Here is a 16,174-nt window from a genome sequence, read left to right on the forward strand (position 1 = left end):
TTTAACTGTAAACAACGGGAGACAACTTAACTCGAGCTAGCGACTACCCTTAGAACAATCTCAGTAAAATTAACCCAATACTTCTCTGCGCTTATCTGACCACAGGCAAAGTACTGTCCTTCTCTCTAACGAAATCTCCTGAAGACTTCTTTCACAGTATCGCACTCCACGGAAACCAATTGCAAACTTGACAGCAGAATGTCAGAATCACACACGAACGGGGAAATCCCTTCACTTGTCACTTGTCACACAATATCACTTGGGAAATCACAAAAAGGGAACGAAGTCCCTAATCACAACCACAACAACCGAATGACAAGAGAGCTGCTTATATAGCTATCCGAAGAGAGTCTAGAAGTTTCCAAAAGCTACTATTTACAGCTATTACAATAAACTCTATTTTCAAACTTACCAGTCACGGACTATTTTGAAACTGATGAGTCACAGTTCTAGAAAATGCTTGAAACAACGCATTGCGTGACATAAACCTTCGCAAACTTTTCCAGATAATTCCGCTCCTTGTAACATGAGATATGTCCAGGTTTTACCCTAACTAGATTCACGCGGATTTCAGCCAACTTCAACATCACTTGTGTCTCAGAATACAGACAATTTATGTCACAAAGTGTCCCCCAAATGCTGCTCTTTAAGCGAAGATTAACTGCTGCATATACCCAAAGCTAAAAATAACGCTAACCTTTACCCTTACCTTATTGTTGAAAATAGGTAGCAAATGCTTAGACTTAAAGGGACACTTTGTGTTGGATGTCAAAATTGGGCGTGCATCTAATTAGGGTCAAACCTGGACATAAGTGTGTAACATAGGCGTGTTGGGCATTGTCTGATATGGTGCATCTCCGGTTGCATGGTGCAGTGTGTCTCTATAATCCATTAGCATGTCATAAACTGCCATGTTCCTAGTCTTTCATTGGAGGTGGGAAATCTGTTCTGTCTTGTTGCATAAACCTTCCCACATGTCCATTGGCTCAAGGGTGTCCAGGAGCGACTTTGTGGTGTACAATCCTTCTTCTTGGGCAAAGTTTGGAAACTCTTTACAATTAAATGATGGACCATTATGCGTGAAAATTTGTTTCGGAATACTGTGGTGGGCAAACATCTTCTTAAGTTTCTCCTTGCTTGGTTGGTTTGATACTGGTTGAAGATACAGTTTTTACTTCTGGATATCGACTTCTATGATCAATGGCTACTAAATTATAATGACCATCTGGGTAGGCTTCTCCAAGGTCCAGTGAAATTTCCTCCCAGGGGTACCTTGGGATGACTGATGCTTTTGATGGTTTTATTGGCTCTTGCTTGTGATCTTTGGTGGTGACTTGACGATCAAAGCAGTGTCCTATCATCTGGTCAATCATTGCATTTATGCTAGGAAACCAATATTTTGCTCTTATCATCTGTTGGCTTTTTGTTGCACTTAGATGTCCCAACTTGTGAGCAGTCTTGATGACTTTCTGCTACAACTCTGTGGAAAGGACAATTCTGTCCGTTCTGAATATAAGACTGCGCGCTTCATAAATCTCAACTTTAAATGGATAAAATGTGCTAAGTTGATATCTTTCTTCCTGGTTTCCCAGTCGCCTTCCTTGATGGTTTTATTGGCTCTTGCTTGTGATCTTTGCATGTGATCTTTGGTGGTGACTTGACAAACAAAGCAGTGTCCTATCATCTGGTCAATCATTGCATTTATGCTAGGAAACCAATATTTTGCCCTTATCATCTGTTGGGTTTTTGTTGTACTTAGATGTCCTAACTTGTGAGCTGTCTTGATGACTTTCTGCTGCAAATCTGTGGAAAGGATAAATCTGTCCATTCTGAATATAAGACTGCGCGCTTCATAAGTCTCATCTTTAAATGGATAGAATGGTGCTAAGATGACATCTTTCTTCCTGGTTTCCAAGTCGCCTTCCTTGATGACCTGACTTAGTCATCTCGACACGTCTCCTCTGTAATCTTGTCCAATACTACCGCATGTTCTGCTTCGATGGTTGTCTTTAGCACTTTCTCTGTGTCACCATTTGCAGTGATTGGCAGCGGATGTCTGGATAAGAAATCTAGGGGGTCTGCTTCATTCCTGCCGGGTTCATCTAGCATTTCATAATCCATTTCACAATCTGCATGTCCATAACCCATTTCTAAATCCGTGGGATAGTTTTGTAGTGGGCTTATTGAAGAGAGGTACAAGTGATTTGTGTGCAGTGATAATCGTGAATCTGGGGCTTCAAGTAAATAAATGGAAAATCTGTCCATTCTTTCGCTGTTTGGCTGTACTTGTTTTCTGTGACTGTCAGAGTGCGGCTTATAATGTGAACCAGTCGACAACCCTCCAAATTCACACTTGGGTTCATAAGCTTCAGCGCTCTGGAATACTGTCTCCAGAATCACATTGTGTTCCTTCGAATCTCTTGCTCCACTTAAGAGATCGTCTCTTTGGTTGAAGCATGCTGGAATGTCACCAAGTTACTCTGGTCATCACACCATCGAACAGGTCTTGGGATGTTTTGGCAACAAATACCAGCCTTTTTGGTTGGATTTTACCCCAGGGAGTACTGAATGTTGCCACTGATCTAGATTCTGGGTGTAATACTAACTGGTAGTACCCTTGTCGTAGGTCTAACATCTAAATGGTGCAATCATGAAAATTGTAAATAAAGTCTTCCACTATCGCTGCCTGTGAAATTGGACTTCGTTCCATGTACTTGTTTGGGATTCTCAAGTCAGCAATTGCTCTGATCATGTGGGGTTCCAACCGGTTTGGTGGTATTTTGCAAACTTTGGTTTTGGTTGCACTACCAACGGGGAACACCAAGTGATTGGTTCTTCTTCTGGAACTTTTTCAAACATGTCTTCCTTTATGCCCAGGTCAAGCCACTTCTTCAATGCTTCTTGCAGGTAATACGGTACTTGTCTGAGTTTCTGTGTAACTGGCACTGCTTCTGCTTTCATGTGGAGCTGGCCTAGGATTTCCTTGTTGTTCCCCCCGATGCCTTCAAATAGATGTTTGTATCTGGCAAACACTGTTTTCATCTCCTGTACCCCTTCAATTGAGGTAACTGTATTCTTCCAGATAGCACAACAAATTTGGTTGGTCTTCCACAGGTCTCATTCCCGATCACTGTTTGAAATTCTGCCTTCACCTCGAGCTTGTGACTGGAGGGTGCGAAGCTTTATTCGAATAGGCTTTAGGTTGAGCCTCTCCCTTGTCCGGTGAACAAATGCCTTAAACTGATGTTTATCCATTAAGTTAACATCTGCACCACTATCAGCTTCCATTTGTACATCAACATCATTCAGTCGTACCACAACTGGTCAAAAGGTACTTCCAATACTCTGCTGCATTACTGAAAAATTCATCGTCCGAGCTTGTGGATTCAGCAACTTCAATTGTTTTCTTAATTCCTCTTTTAATTCTTCCACTGCTCGGTTTTGGTCTCTTGCTCTTCTGGTCACGAACACTCGCGAATCTGCACACAAAAGAAAACTGGTTCATCTTGTGGCACTTGCGGCATTTCTTTCCATACGCAGGACAGTCTTTCCCTTTCATGTGGGCTCCAGTCAATCCACAGAAATCACTTTTGTGTTGCTTACCAGTTCTGTATTTCCTCCTTGTCTGGGGTTTGGCAGCTCGGACTCCACACGAGATACGAAAGAGCTCTGACATCTCCCCATATCTTGCATTTGCTTTGCTATGTCCTCTGTCTGACTTGCTTTGGTGAGAAAACGCGTTAAATCCCAATTAACTGCTTCTTATCGATAGTTTGATATGCACCAAAATTCTTTCCTCGTAGGTAGCTCCAAACTTGCACGCGTTCGCTTTCTCTGGAAGTCTTGCTGTGTGCGCACTCGTGGTTTCGTCAATAAAAGGGCTCGTCTTCAAAAATAAATATCTCACAAGATGTTTATTCTTCTTTGGTGTGAAATGCTCATTACGTTTGGTTCGCAGTTTCACGTACACGTCTTTTTCTGCTCCTGGACTTCTGGATTCATCTCCAATCGAACAATTTCCATTCCAACTTCAAAATTATACGGGCATCTTTCTTGTCGAAGTGCTTTGTAATCCTACAATACCGAAACTCTCTGTCTATTCCTTTTAGCCATTCCTGCCATGCCTTACTCGTGTTGTTTGCTTCGTCCGAAATGATGAGTGGTTGTGTACGAAGGTTTATCGTTTCTGTGACGATGCGAACTTGAGCTGCTTCGCCGACCCCTGCTGCTGCTTCTTGACCTGTGTCATGTCCAGACATCCTTGTTTGGTATCTTGTTTAATTTTTCTCTCCGCCAAAGTTAAGACTACCAATATAAGGGTCGATTCATACACTTTAAATAAGCAGGCTTTTTTCAAACTCTGCTCCTTTTCTTTTGTTTAAGGGAGGTTTTGGGAGCTCTTTTAAACTATTTCTCTTCATCATTCTTCTGATGTATATTTAGCAATTATTCTACGATGGTGCGCTGGATATGAAATGAAAGATAACCAACGAGGCGCGTAGCGCCGAGTTGGTTATAATCATTTTATGGACCAGCAAGCCCGAGTACAAGAATTCTTTTATTAAAAACTCCAGGATCAACAACTCTTCCACTAAAGCATCGATTTCTGCCATCGGTCAATTCCGGTTCCAAACGGGTTTTGCCAGCCATTTTTTTCTCAGAGATGCAAAAAATATTTTCAGCTCGCTTTATTGAGGACGCGTTCCTTGACCAGCAGGTATATGAAATGATAGCCTGTGTCCGGCGAGCCAATGGAAATCAGTTGTTTACTCATTTATTACCCATCGATGACTAATGGATGTCATTGATCATCGATTAGTTACGTTTGCGATATAACGATGACCTTTAATAAAGGACTGGGAATTTTAGTGCTCATCGCAAATTCGTGATCGCTGAAAAAAGTAGTGACTCTTAGTGTTCGAGTGAGTCAAAGGTTTACACAAGAAATGGCGGGCACATTAGTGTTATCTGAATCACTAATCAGAGTCCCAAACCACCCACATGAAGATTTCATGTCTTTATTACAGTGTTTTTAGGAACAACGAAGCGTTACAACACGTTTTTAAACCGTTTGAGAGACCGTTTTGCTTTTGCAATTTAAAGCACTATATAGATTTGTTACATGCACGAATTTTGTTTTTAAAATTTCCTTGCTTAATCAAATTGTTCTTTTGACGGGGAACTTTTCCAATGTTAGCATCATGCCTATCGTCTTTTTTTCGTTTTTATCCCATGTACAATAAACGTTTTGTAATTGGACAGCTTTCAGGTTGAAAAAAAAAAAAAAGAAGATACTTCCGATTAAATAGTCCATAAAACTACTGTTAGCTCAAGAAAATAATGCCAATGTTTTCCATCAATCTAGCCAGCCCAATCTAAATAACCTCCCACCCCCTCCCCCTCTCTCCCTGTGTCACCTCTCAAGAGAAGAAAGAACGCAGTACTTTTCATTCCAGATTGAACTTTTATTTCCCCTACATACTTTTAGGATATATGTATATAATTCCATTTAAACAGACGTTAATTCTAGCCTAATATTCTATCATCAAGAGACATATGATAGTCTGCACTTGTAGTTCTGACGATAGGTCCTGTTTGAGGATCACTTTTTTCCTGCAAAGAAAAACATATTCACGACTTGTTGAGGAGATGAGTAAAAAAGACTTCATTCCTGAAAAAAAAAAGGATGGTTCACTTCAATGTGAATACTTGAAAATCATGTATTTGATCTGCAGGCTTAATTTATTTTCATTACTGCTTAAGGGGAGTGGCTCTTAACTACAGAAAGACAATGGTTGCTAAGGAAGCGTTTTAGTCAATAACCCCACAAAAGGAAGGACGTACGCTCGGTCAATCACCTGACAACCAAACGAAAAAAAGTTGAACATAACCTCTTAAGTATGGGGCTCTGCCCCAGGCGGCTTCTTCTGCCTGGAGCCCCGCTATAATTATGGCTTAAATAATCAAGGAACAATCATTTAGATTATTTATTTGGTAGAGTACACTATAATTTCATTGCATCTTGATAATTATCTTTACGCGTGATCTCAGTTTCAACTGGACGAGGTGTATTGTTAGTACAGAATAAAAAGTCTTCATTACCTGGGGTACTATCGTAAGCAGCAGTACAACATCCCGCCACACAAACCATAGGCCCGTTTTTGACCGGGACCACACACGTACTTGCATTCTCCAGAAATGCCATGGTAGATGTAACAACCACGAGGAGGTGGTACCTCTAAGTAGAACAACATTTGGTACGATAAAAAACACGACCAAAACACTGAACATTATGACATTGCATCATTTTACATGTCGAGAACTTCAGCCTGTCATTCCGAAGCATAGCCAGGGAAAGTTTGATATGCTGTTAAAATATATATACTTTTTCCAATTGGAACTCGAGTATTTCAAATCAGTGTTGATTACCCGGTGAATGCAGAGAATCTCCTTATGATAACTCGAATACTTAAGACATTAAAGAATTTGGAAGCCGTGGTAACGGTTTTCTCTTATGTCGATTCAGAACTTCAGAAATATGGGTTATTGACCGAGCAAGCTTGGTCAATAAAGAATTCAGTATATGGGATAAAACACCAAAAAACTATCTTTGATCCTGCGAGACCTAGCGAAAAATTCCGAGCCGGCAAGACAGCTCCATCTGATCTTGCCCACTCGGATAGCCAATCACAGCGCGGGATTTGGTTCATCTTGTCCGCTAGCGGAGCTAGTCATATAATAATAATAATAATAATAATAATAATAATAATAATAATAATAATAATAATAATAGTTATTTAATAGTTCCTTTATAAAGAGATCTTTGGAGTACAACATTGGTCAATATGGGAAACATACTATTGTGCCTTCCAATTAAGCTATTTCACCCATGCATGCACCTCACCTGGCTGATGAAAACAGTAAGGGTGTTTTGGATGGTGTCGTCCCAACAACAGGAGTCTGCCAGACATTGGTCTTTTGTTGTCCCTACCTTACCACAGTCATTGCGCTGAGAAGGACCAACAGGACACATTGCATAGGGTGGAACTGTAAAACAAACAATGCGCGACGAAAGGAATCACATTTAGTCAGGCAAAGGTTTGGCAGTTTTTGTATGTTAATTACCACCAAATGTCTTGCTAAGCACTGGAACCGTTTCTCTGATCAAGTGGTATATGCTCAGCTGATTCCATCGATTTCAAAGCCCTCTCTATCTTAAACACATCTCCCTGTCCCCTGGGTGGGTAATCCAACTCAACCTGATACCCTGGGGAAACAATGTTATCCTCGCTGTTCGGGTTATAAAACGTGTGCGTTAACCACTGACACACAAGTTTTTCAGCTTCTTACTGCACTCGCTCTCTTCACAGAAAATAATGTACCAAGGTTAAGGTTTGAGAAAAGCGTGCTGCTAGTGGCCGTTACTTTTGGTTTTTCTTCCCATTGGTTGAAAAAAGTGGTGCGAGTTTAGCTAAACATGCACAGAGCGAAGCAATGCAAAACCAAAGAAAACGCAAACCAATTTCGATGTCCAATTTAAATATCGCTCTATTGCTCTCAACTGATTGGAAACTTACTGTCAAAGTCCTTAAGATAGCACCACGGTTCATCTCCTGGAGAATTTGCTTGCCAACAGCATCCTCTTGCCTCACACTGATGTTGATTGATTCCGAGCCATCCACAGTTAGTTTTTCTTTTCGTGGGGTCAACGATACAAGTGGGCGCTTAAAGCAAATAATACAACGCAACGATTAAAAAAATACTGATGAAGCAGTGGCTGTGCATAACTCTCGCCAAGCCACTAACGTGTTTCCACTTCTAAGGGTCTAGACACGCAGCGCATGTGGGCTTTTAGACTACACAAATATAATTGGCTTCGAATCTAAAGTGCGCTTTGAAGCAGAAAATAAAAGAAAGAATCCTACGTGGTGCATCCTTCGCCCTGTGGCACCACGGCAAGCCACTTGGGACACTGGAATTCCAACAGCAGCTTCTAGCTTCGCAAGTGCCTTGATTTATTCCCAGCCATCCACAGTCAACTAAGTTTTCAACATCACACCGATCTAGCAGGACATGAAAAAAAATCAGTATTCATTGGTAACGAAAAGATTGCAAAGCATTTAATACTGCTTAGTTCTAAGGAGACTTTCAAGGACCATGTTAAAAATTAAAAAAAAAAACCAAAAAAATACGAGGCTCTGTCTGTGTACGTGTTTTATCTTAAAGGAGCTCCAAATCTGTAAAAGCAATGCTAAACCGGCAGTTAGTGTACTGGGAAAATGCAGAATTAGTAGGAAGAATTAATGATTCAGTTTTTATCCTTTTCTATTAAAATTTGTTTTCCTTTCAGAGGGTGGATTCGCTAAGGTAAGTGCCTTCTAAAGGCATCCAATGGAAATACGTTGTAAAGCCACGTGACCACCCGCCCAGCACCAATTCATTATTCTCTTCTAATTATTAGATTCGACTCTGTCTCGTGGTTAAAAGAAATATGATCTGCCGAATCTGTACCTTTTTGTTCTTTGTTTATTATTTATTTTTAATAGAATGAGCATAAAATACTGTTTGTACGAAGGCGTTTTCTTTGATCCGTGATTTACAGCTGAAAAAACAAAAAGTCTTAAGACAGAAAATCTAAAATGTTCAAAGTGCTGGTACCTTCATCATTTTGAGTTGGTTTCCCCATCACAACCACTGCTCCAAACAAAAACAATGCAAATGCCAGTTTCATCGTCATTTGATGAACTGTTGAAGGAAGTGGTGACAAAGGCGTAAATTGACAAATATCTTATTTACACTAGAGTGACAAAACAAATCGTTTTGTGACGTTAAAAACTATGGATACCTATTAATCATTTGCCAGAAAGAACACGACTAAAAAGTCTCCTCTCATCTTTAGGAAAACTGCTCGCGTATCACATCTCAACCAACCCACGTGTGAAAATTTGTTAAGCTCGAATATTACACAACGCGATGAATCCACAAAGGCCGTAAAATCAGACAAAAACCTTTCCCAGCGAAAAAGTTTATTGAAATAATTAACATGTTTGCAATTAGAGGCAAAAACCCTTCCTATTTCATTGAGTGCGTAAAAACAAGAAACCCAATCCGTGTCAAAATTAACCATACGCAAGAAAATAGATTTCTCACGGGAGTTCAGGATCAAACCCTTTTCTGAAGAACCTTTTCCTTGAATAATAAATAGACAACAAGCTTTCTTTCAAATAATTCTTGACTGTCATATTTCCAATTGTTTTTTTAACCGTGAAGACTGTGCAGAGTTGAGTACAAAATAACTGTAAATAACCAGACAACAGTAAACATAGATACATTCAAGGTGGTCGATTCCTTCAATGAGTTTGTTAAACCCATATCCAACCACACAAAGTTAGCACAGAATTTGCCGTTTGGTTTCAGTGTTGTACAGAACAGCACTCTTAGTAAAATATTAGGAAAAAAGCTCACTTTGATATGCGACCATGACAGATGCAAATGTTGTGGATGTCCATTATTCAATAATAATAATAATAATAATAATATAATAATAATAATAATAATAATAATAATAATAATGATAATGATAATGATAATGATGAGCTTTATTTAACATGGGAAGGCCTTCAGCAATTTGTTCTCCCGGGTGTCCCTAAAATATATAAATACAATACTGAAATAAATATACAATATACTCAGATAAGTATAAACACAAAATAATATGAATACATACATTAAGACTATACAATGAAATAAGATAGATGATGAAATGATTACAATAATATTTGACTGATTTGTCTTTTGAAGCTTGATACAGAATCAGAGTTTTGACTGTTTTTGGATAATGTATTCCATAAAGTAATACTAGTGTACTCAAAAGTGCGTTTCATGTCTTCAGTTCTTGGTTTAGGTAAAGCAAACGTATCCCTGTTTCTAGTATTATAGCTATGTACTTCTGAGTGACGTAAGTAGTTCGTAGCAAGTTCTTCTAGTTGGTGATTTAAGCATTTATAAATAAGAATGGCTTTGTTGTACTTTCATCTCTGCTATAATGTCGACCAATTGAGCTTAGCACGTACTGAGGCAGACGGATTGTTGTTGTTGTCTGCCGAGAGGATGACTCTTCCGGCACGATTTTGCAGTCGATCTCTGTAATCGTAGAGATAATATCTCGCTACATGAGTCCCAGACTACTCCGACCACAGTAGTCAAATAATGGCTGAATAGTGAGCTGATGGTCATTTATGGCATTTATGCGTGTAAGGATACCGATTCTTGAGAAGACCTTATTGCACAGGTAGTCGATGTAACTTGACCAAGAAATGTTGCTGTCGAGTACGATTCCAAGGTACTTGAAGATCTCTACTCTCTTTATTGCGACCCCATCTAGCATTAATGTGCCAAATTGAACATAATTTAGCCTCTGTGGTGAACCAATGACCATGTACTCATACTTCTTGGGGTTTAAAGCTAGTTTGCTCAATTTGATTCATCTGGATATACTTTCCAGGTCATCATTAAACCTTCTTAGGATCTCGTCAGCATCATTAGAGAAGTAATACAAGGCAGTGTCGTCAGCGAGCATGTTAACAGTGGAGTGAGAGATACAAGAAGGGAGGTCATTTATGTAGACCAAGAAAATTAAAGGCCCCAGGGCCGAGCCTTGGGGAACCCCTGATAGCATGTGTTCGATCAAAGAAAGCACACCGTTGAAAAATACTTGCTGTTGTCGATTCTCAAGATATGAAATAAACCAGTCTAAATGAAGTCCAAGGAGTTTTCTCACCAGGATGCTGTGCTTTTATAACTACTATAATATATTGTATATTTAAATTTTTTTAATTTATTATAATCATTACTCATCTTGATATGTGCTGTATTTATGTTAATCTGGCACGTTCACGTTAAAACGAGTCACATCCGTGAAATGTGGATAAATAAAGTACTACTACTACCACTGCTACTACTACTACTACTACTACTACTACTACTACTACTACTACTACTACTTGCTGTATAGAAGGCCTTTGCAAGATTGAGGAATACAACTGCTGTAATTTGTCTATTGTCAATGTTGGACAACCGCTCATCAATAACTTTTATCAAGGCTGTTTGTGTTCATCTTTTCTTGAAAACAAAAAAAACCATGCTGAGAAGAGAGTAGAATATTGCTATCCATCGAGTGATTATATAACTGATTGTGACCTTCTTTTTCAAATATCTTTGCCACGATTGGTAGCACGGATATTGGACGGTAATTTTCAATTTGATCCTTTGCCCCTGACTTAAAGAGAGGGTCACTTTGGCTATTTTATGGTCTCGAGGAGAGATGCCCTTTGTCAAGGATAGGATAAGAATATAAGTTAGTGATGGAGCAATAATATCGGCCGCTGCTTTTAGTAGGCGGGGTAGGAAGGTTATCCAGTCCTGCTCCCTTGTTAATTTTTAAAGATTTAATTTCTCTATACTAAGGACTGATGGAGTTTTCTGCGGGTTAGAATTGGAAGGTAGAATTAGTTTTGGTGGCCCGCAGACGACAGACTATAAGTTGGTCTGAATTTCACCAAGTTTAGAGACGATTGTAGCAAAGCATAAATTAAAATAGTTAGTAATTTTGACTGGAAACGTTGTTATTTTCTTATCGATTTCAATGGTGTTAGGAGTTTTTGAAGATTTGGGTAATAACTTTTTTAGTGTGGACCATATTCCCATGGGATCCTTGTTACTGTTGGATGTTTGGGTTTTAAAGTAATTGTCCTTATTCCTTAGCTTTTTTGTAGAATTTCCAATCATCCTCTGACTTAGTTCTAACGGCTTTATGGTGAGGAGAGTCCCTTTACCTCATCTTGTCCTTACATAGGTAGGTATAAAACAATATATAAAACTAAATATATAAAACTATGATAATAATATAATATTAATTAGTAATAAAAGCCTAATAGATAAGATAAGAACGCTAACTTTCATTATTGATGGAACAGTATCGCATTTAAAAAACTATTCTTAAAACGTTCTGTTTTACATTTCGGAACAACAAACTGCCATTTGTGGCGTAGATCATAGCGCGATGGCTCACGGAACTGTAGCATGCTATGCAAGCGGCGGTGGGTCGGATCATTTACAATCGATGTGAGTGTCTTATTGCATAAGCTAGCGATGTAATCGTTAATATAGAGACAACGTTAGACATCCATGGACATGGGTCCCCACGAACGGTTGCCGTTTTTCGCGGAGCATGTTGACCACAAATTTCAGTGAACATTGTCCTCCATGTAGACCATGCAAAATCAGGATCGTCAAAACTTTCGATCGCTTGAAATGAAAGAGATTGCAGACCGTCACGGAATGCTTGTTCTTGAAAGCGGTTGAAGTTTCTGAATGTTATCTTTCTAGGAGGTTTCTTTATACTTCTTGCGCGATGAACCGCGTAGACAAGTGAGTGATCACTAATGCTGAGATGATCTACAGCGTGCTATGAGATCCAAAAGGCTACTTGAGGTCTTGGAAATTCGAGTAGGATCTTTAATAATTTGAGTCATTTGATGTTGTACCATTATCGATTTAAGTTTTTTTGTTTGAGGGACGCGTTGTAGCATGTTACAATTAAAATCCCCGACGACCAGAAATTTGGAGTGAATTTGAATATTGTCTAGGATTTCTTTGAATCTGTTGTAAGCTGATCGTCTGTAGGAGGTCCATAAACTGAAGCGATAAGAAGAGGCTTCGTCTGTGGCAAACCAGAAACAACCCTCGTCGAAACTGTTGGGACAATTCCCGCTTTTCCCTTCTCCACATTACAATGTTGATTTTTCACGGTCTCCGAAATGAAGATCCGTTCATCGATCGCTCGCATGTTTCAATATTGTCTGGGGGGGGGGGGGGGGGGGGGGGGGGTTGGGTTAACAAAAGAACACGCGTTGCTCATGTAACCATGGAAGCATGAGAGCAAATTCTCTACTTTTCGCCCAAAAGTTTGACAAGTGTCCCGAAGTCTTCTGACCCGGATTGTAGCTTCGAGCTCTGAGGATTCCAAGTCCGGTGATGGTTGTAGGCAAATTTGTTTTCAATATATAAAAACTGCAAAACCTCCGCCGTTACGCTCTCCCTGTCTCTTCTCAATAAATGATAAGTTGGTAGATCAATTCCGAGGCTGATACATTACTGTTGAGCCAAGTTTCACTGAAACGACAACAGAATGGTTATTCGTGAAGATCTTTAATTCATCCGCAGAGGAGCGAAGACCTCGGACATTAAGATGGCAATCACAATTCCTCTTTTTTTGCGTCATATAGTTCGTTGTTGAAGAAGTCTTAACTTCTATCGAGGAAATGGAACATTGGAACTTACATTTATTTCCCGGCACGTAATAAAAATGGGAAAGCCAAAGTCTCTTCACTTCACACTGTCACCGCAAGACTTTAATCATGCAGAAAAAAAAATGAAATCCATGATTACAATTGGTGCAAAAATCTAGTTAGTATGCTGGTGGCCGTCGATTGAGTGTCTTTTCGGCACGAAGAGTTAAAAATAATTCTGGCGGATTTTCGCATGAAATAGCGTTTACTCGAAGTTTATTTTGTTAATTTCAAGTCGGTGTAGCTAAAGCTGTTTTCCACAATGAACTACAACATAAATATAACTTATTAGCTTGCCTCAAAGTTAAAACGCTCTTTCATGGGAAGTTCCTATTGAACTTACTATTTAGGTTTTGACTTGTTGGTCAGTAAGAAAAAATCAAGATTATATCAGTTTTTTTTTCAAAGTTTTCAGTGGTTCCATTTACCCTGTCACTTCTGTCCACTACTCTTGATATTGTCAGCTACATGATACTTCCAAGAGAGATGTCATGATTGTTTGTGTGTGTAGTGTAAATATTACAGGTATAAATAAATTGAAGCATCGAAAGAAGTGAAGCACGGGAATTGAAAAAAATTAATTCCCATCCTTCGATTTATTTATACCCTTTTACATTTACATTTTGGATGTATACTACCACTTAAAAATGCGCAACAAAATCGATTCCTAGAGATATTACAGAATGTAAGGTGTGAGATTCTTGGTTTTGCCAAGAGTATGAATTCCTTTGAATAAAAAATGGAACAACACAGTTTTTCGTCGTATCTGCATTTCAGTCTGTCTCTCATATGGCATAACATATGAGTGGATGGCAAATTAATTTGACTACGGTGGTTTCAGAAATGCCACTCTAGACATATTTCATATATTTGAAAAACATTTCAATTGAGACTCAAGTACATTTATGATGGACAGTTGTTTGAGTTGAACGGTGTCTTTTACTGCTGGAAAAATTCAGAAGTTTTCGTTCTACCGTCCTGATTAAGAAAAGTAGTCCAGAGATCTGAGTTTTTAATTCAGCGCTTCAAGCCAACAAGCTATAAATACACCCCAAGACATCTTTGGCTACATCTTTGCTAAATCTTTGACTTGAATCTCAAACATGTTTGACTACACCTTTGTCAAATCTTTAACCTGAATCTCAGACATGTTTGACCCACGCCTTTGTCAAACCTTTGAACTGAATCCCAGACATCTTTGACAACACGTTTTGCCAAGTCTTTGAATTGAAGCTGAGACATATTTGACGACACCTTTGTGAGGTAACAAAGGTTGTCATATAACACCTTTGGCGCTTGTCAAAGGTTGGGTGTAAAACTGTAGTAAAAACGGCCCTTACCACCTGAGACCCCCCTGCAAAGGCAACCGCAAAGGAATATTTGACGCGCGTCAAAGGCATGTAAAGCTGTAACAAACGCGGTCTTTATCGCGCCTTTGACAAGACATTTGACGCTATGTAAATCAATTTTTCGTCCCGTGTCAGACTAGGGTTGTTCAAGCCGTGAAGAGGAGTGCATGGAGCCGCGCCATTAGGACCAGGATTGGATATAATGTCGCCGCAAGACAATAAATAACGATGAGTAAATTTCAGCTAGAAGGGCATTTTTTTACGAAGAAGATGGTGATTTGGATCCGCTTTGAGGTCGAGGTAGAGCGGGAGCCAACGTTTGTCAGTCGTCTCGGCAGGGCCGGCTTTAATTCCTTTAAAAGTTGAGGTTATCTGGTTATTGGCAATGTAAATACTGCAAGCATGATCGTCCAAGATGCTAAGCCTAATTGCATCTGACTTGTGAGTTAAATGAGGCTCGATAAAAGTGAAGAATACGACACTTCTCAGAACATGAGCGACGCCATTACTCCATGCACGCCCAACATTAATCCTCTAAGAAAAGACTTAAGAAAGTCGCTTTTAAGATTCCAGATATTCATTTTTACCGCTTGTGTTGTTTATCGAATTGACGTTCCATTCTTGAGTTCATTAGGGTATATTTTTGTTTAAAGATCCAATAACACACCATTTGCGTTACATCGGCTTCGCCGCCATTGCTTGTACTGGTGTCCAGGATAGTATCTACGTATTTCTACTACCTCCTGAAACCTAGCAAAGATACGCTCAGAAGAACAATACTTAGCAGGGGAGTGACAACTTTTCCATTTACCGACACGGGAAAAAAAACTGGAAAAGAAAAGAAACCGAGAAATTCTACTCATGATCTGACTGGATTGCCATATATGGCAACTCAATAAAGCGTGAAACGTCCCTTGCCGAAAATAACTGATCAGTATCTAATTATATATGTAGCCAAGCCTAAATGTGGAGCTTCCCGTCTCTAACCCAGAAAGCAAGTTATACAATCTTTTTTTTTTTATAAAACTTCTAATTTTTGAGCCGAAGCTGAACGTTGAATTTGCCGTTGTGAGGCTGAAAACGTTCTTAAAGAAGCTCTTAATTTTAACATGATATAGTTTTTCAATAGCTCAATCTTGCGCACGTTATTAAGAAACCTATCAAATTGCTTGCTTTTTGTAACTATTATGAATAAGAACTGCTCATTAACACTCATTAACTGATATGTGTCTCATGCAAGAAAACCATCGTTATCGTATAGTAAATATGCCCTGAAGTATTTGGGTGATTTATATTTCTTTACCTTAATTTCATGCTTTCATTTAAACAACAAACACCAATAAAAACGTTTCTCAATTCGACTCAGTCTCAGCCTGAGGCAAAACCTGGTTTTTCTCAAAACGGCTTATAAATTTTGGTTAATCTCAGCCGTCAACGTTCCTATAAAAAAAAAGATGTTTTATATATAAAAAAGAG

General features: G+C 39.1%; 1 protein-coding gene across 2 annotated transcripts; it reads right to left on the reverse strand.

The window, feature by feature from the left end:
* Positions 1 to 5,444: 5,444 nt before the first annotated feature.
* Positions 5,445 to 8,752, reverse strand: LOC138010521 (trefoil factor 2-like). 2 transcript variants are annotated; one of them, XM_068857504.1, is made up of 6 exons: positions 8,659 to 8,752; positions 7,926 to 8,063; positions 7,578 to 7,724; positions 6,905 to 7,047; positions 6,103 to 6,238; positions 5,445 to 5,613 (listed from the first exon to the last, which is right to left on the reverse strand). In XM_068857504.1, the coding sequence occupies exons 1-6, from the start codon at positions 8,735 to 8,737 to the stop codon at positions 5,603 to 5,605; spliced, it is 654 nt and encodes a 217-aa protein (XP_068713605.1). In that variant the 5' UTR covers positions 8,738 to 8,752; the 3' UTR covers positions 5,445 to 5,602. The 2 variants fall into 2 exon arrangements, with proteins under 2 accessions (XP_068713605.1, XP_068713604.1); XM_068857503.1 differs by having other exon boundaries at positions 5,445 to 5,671.
* Between the last annotated feature and the right edge of the window lie 7,422 nt (positions 8,753 to 16,174).

This window comes from Montipora foliosa, chromosome 7 (assembly GCF_036669935.1).
Source record: "Montipora foliosa isolate CH-2021 chromosome 7, ASM3666993v2, whole genome shotgun sequence".
Lineage (NCBI taxonomy): Eukaryota > Metazoa > Cnidaria > Anthozoa > Scleractinia > Acroporidae > Montipora > Montipora foliosa.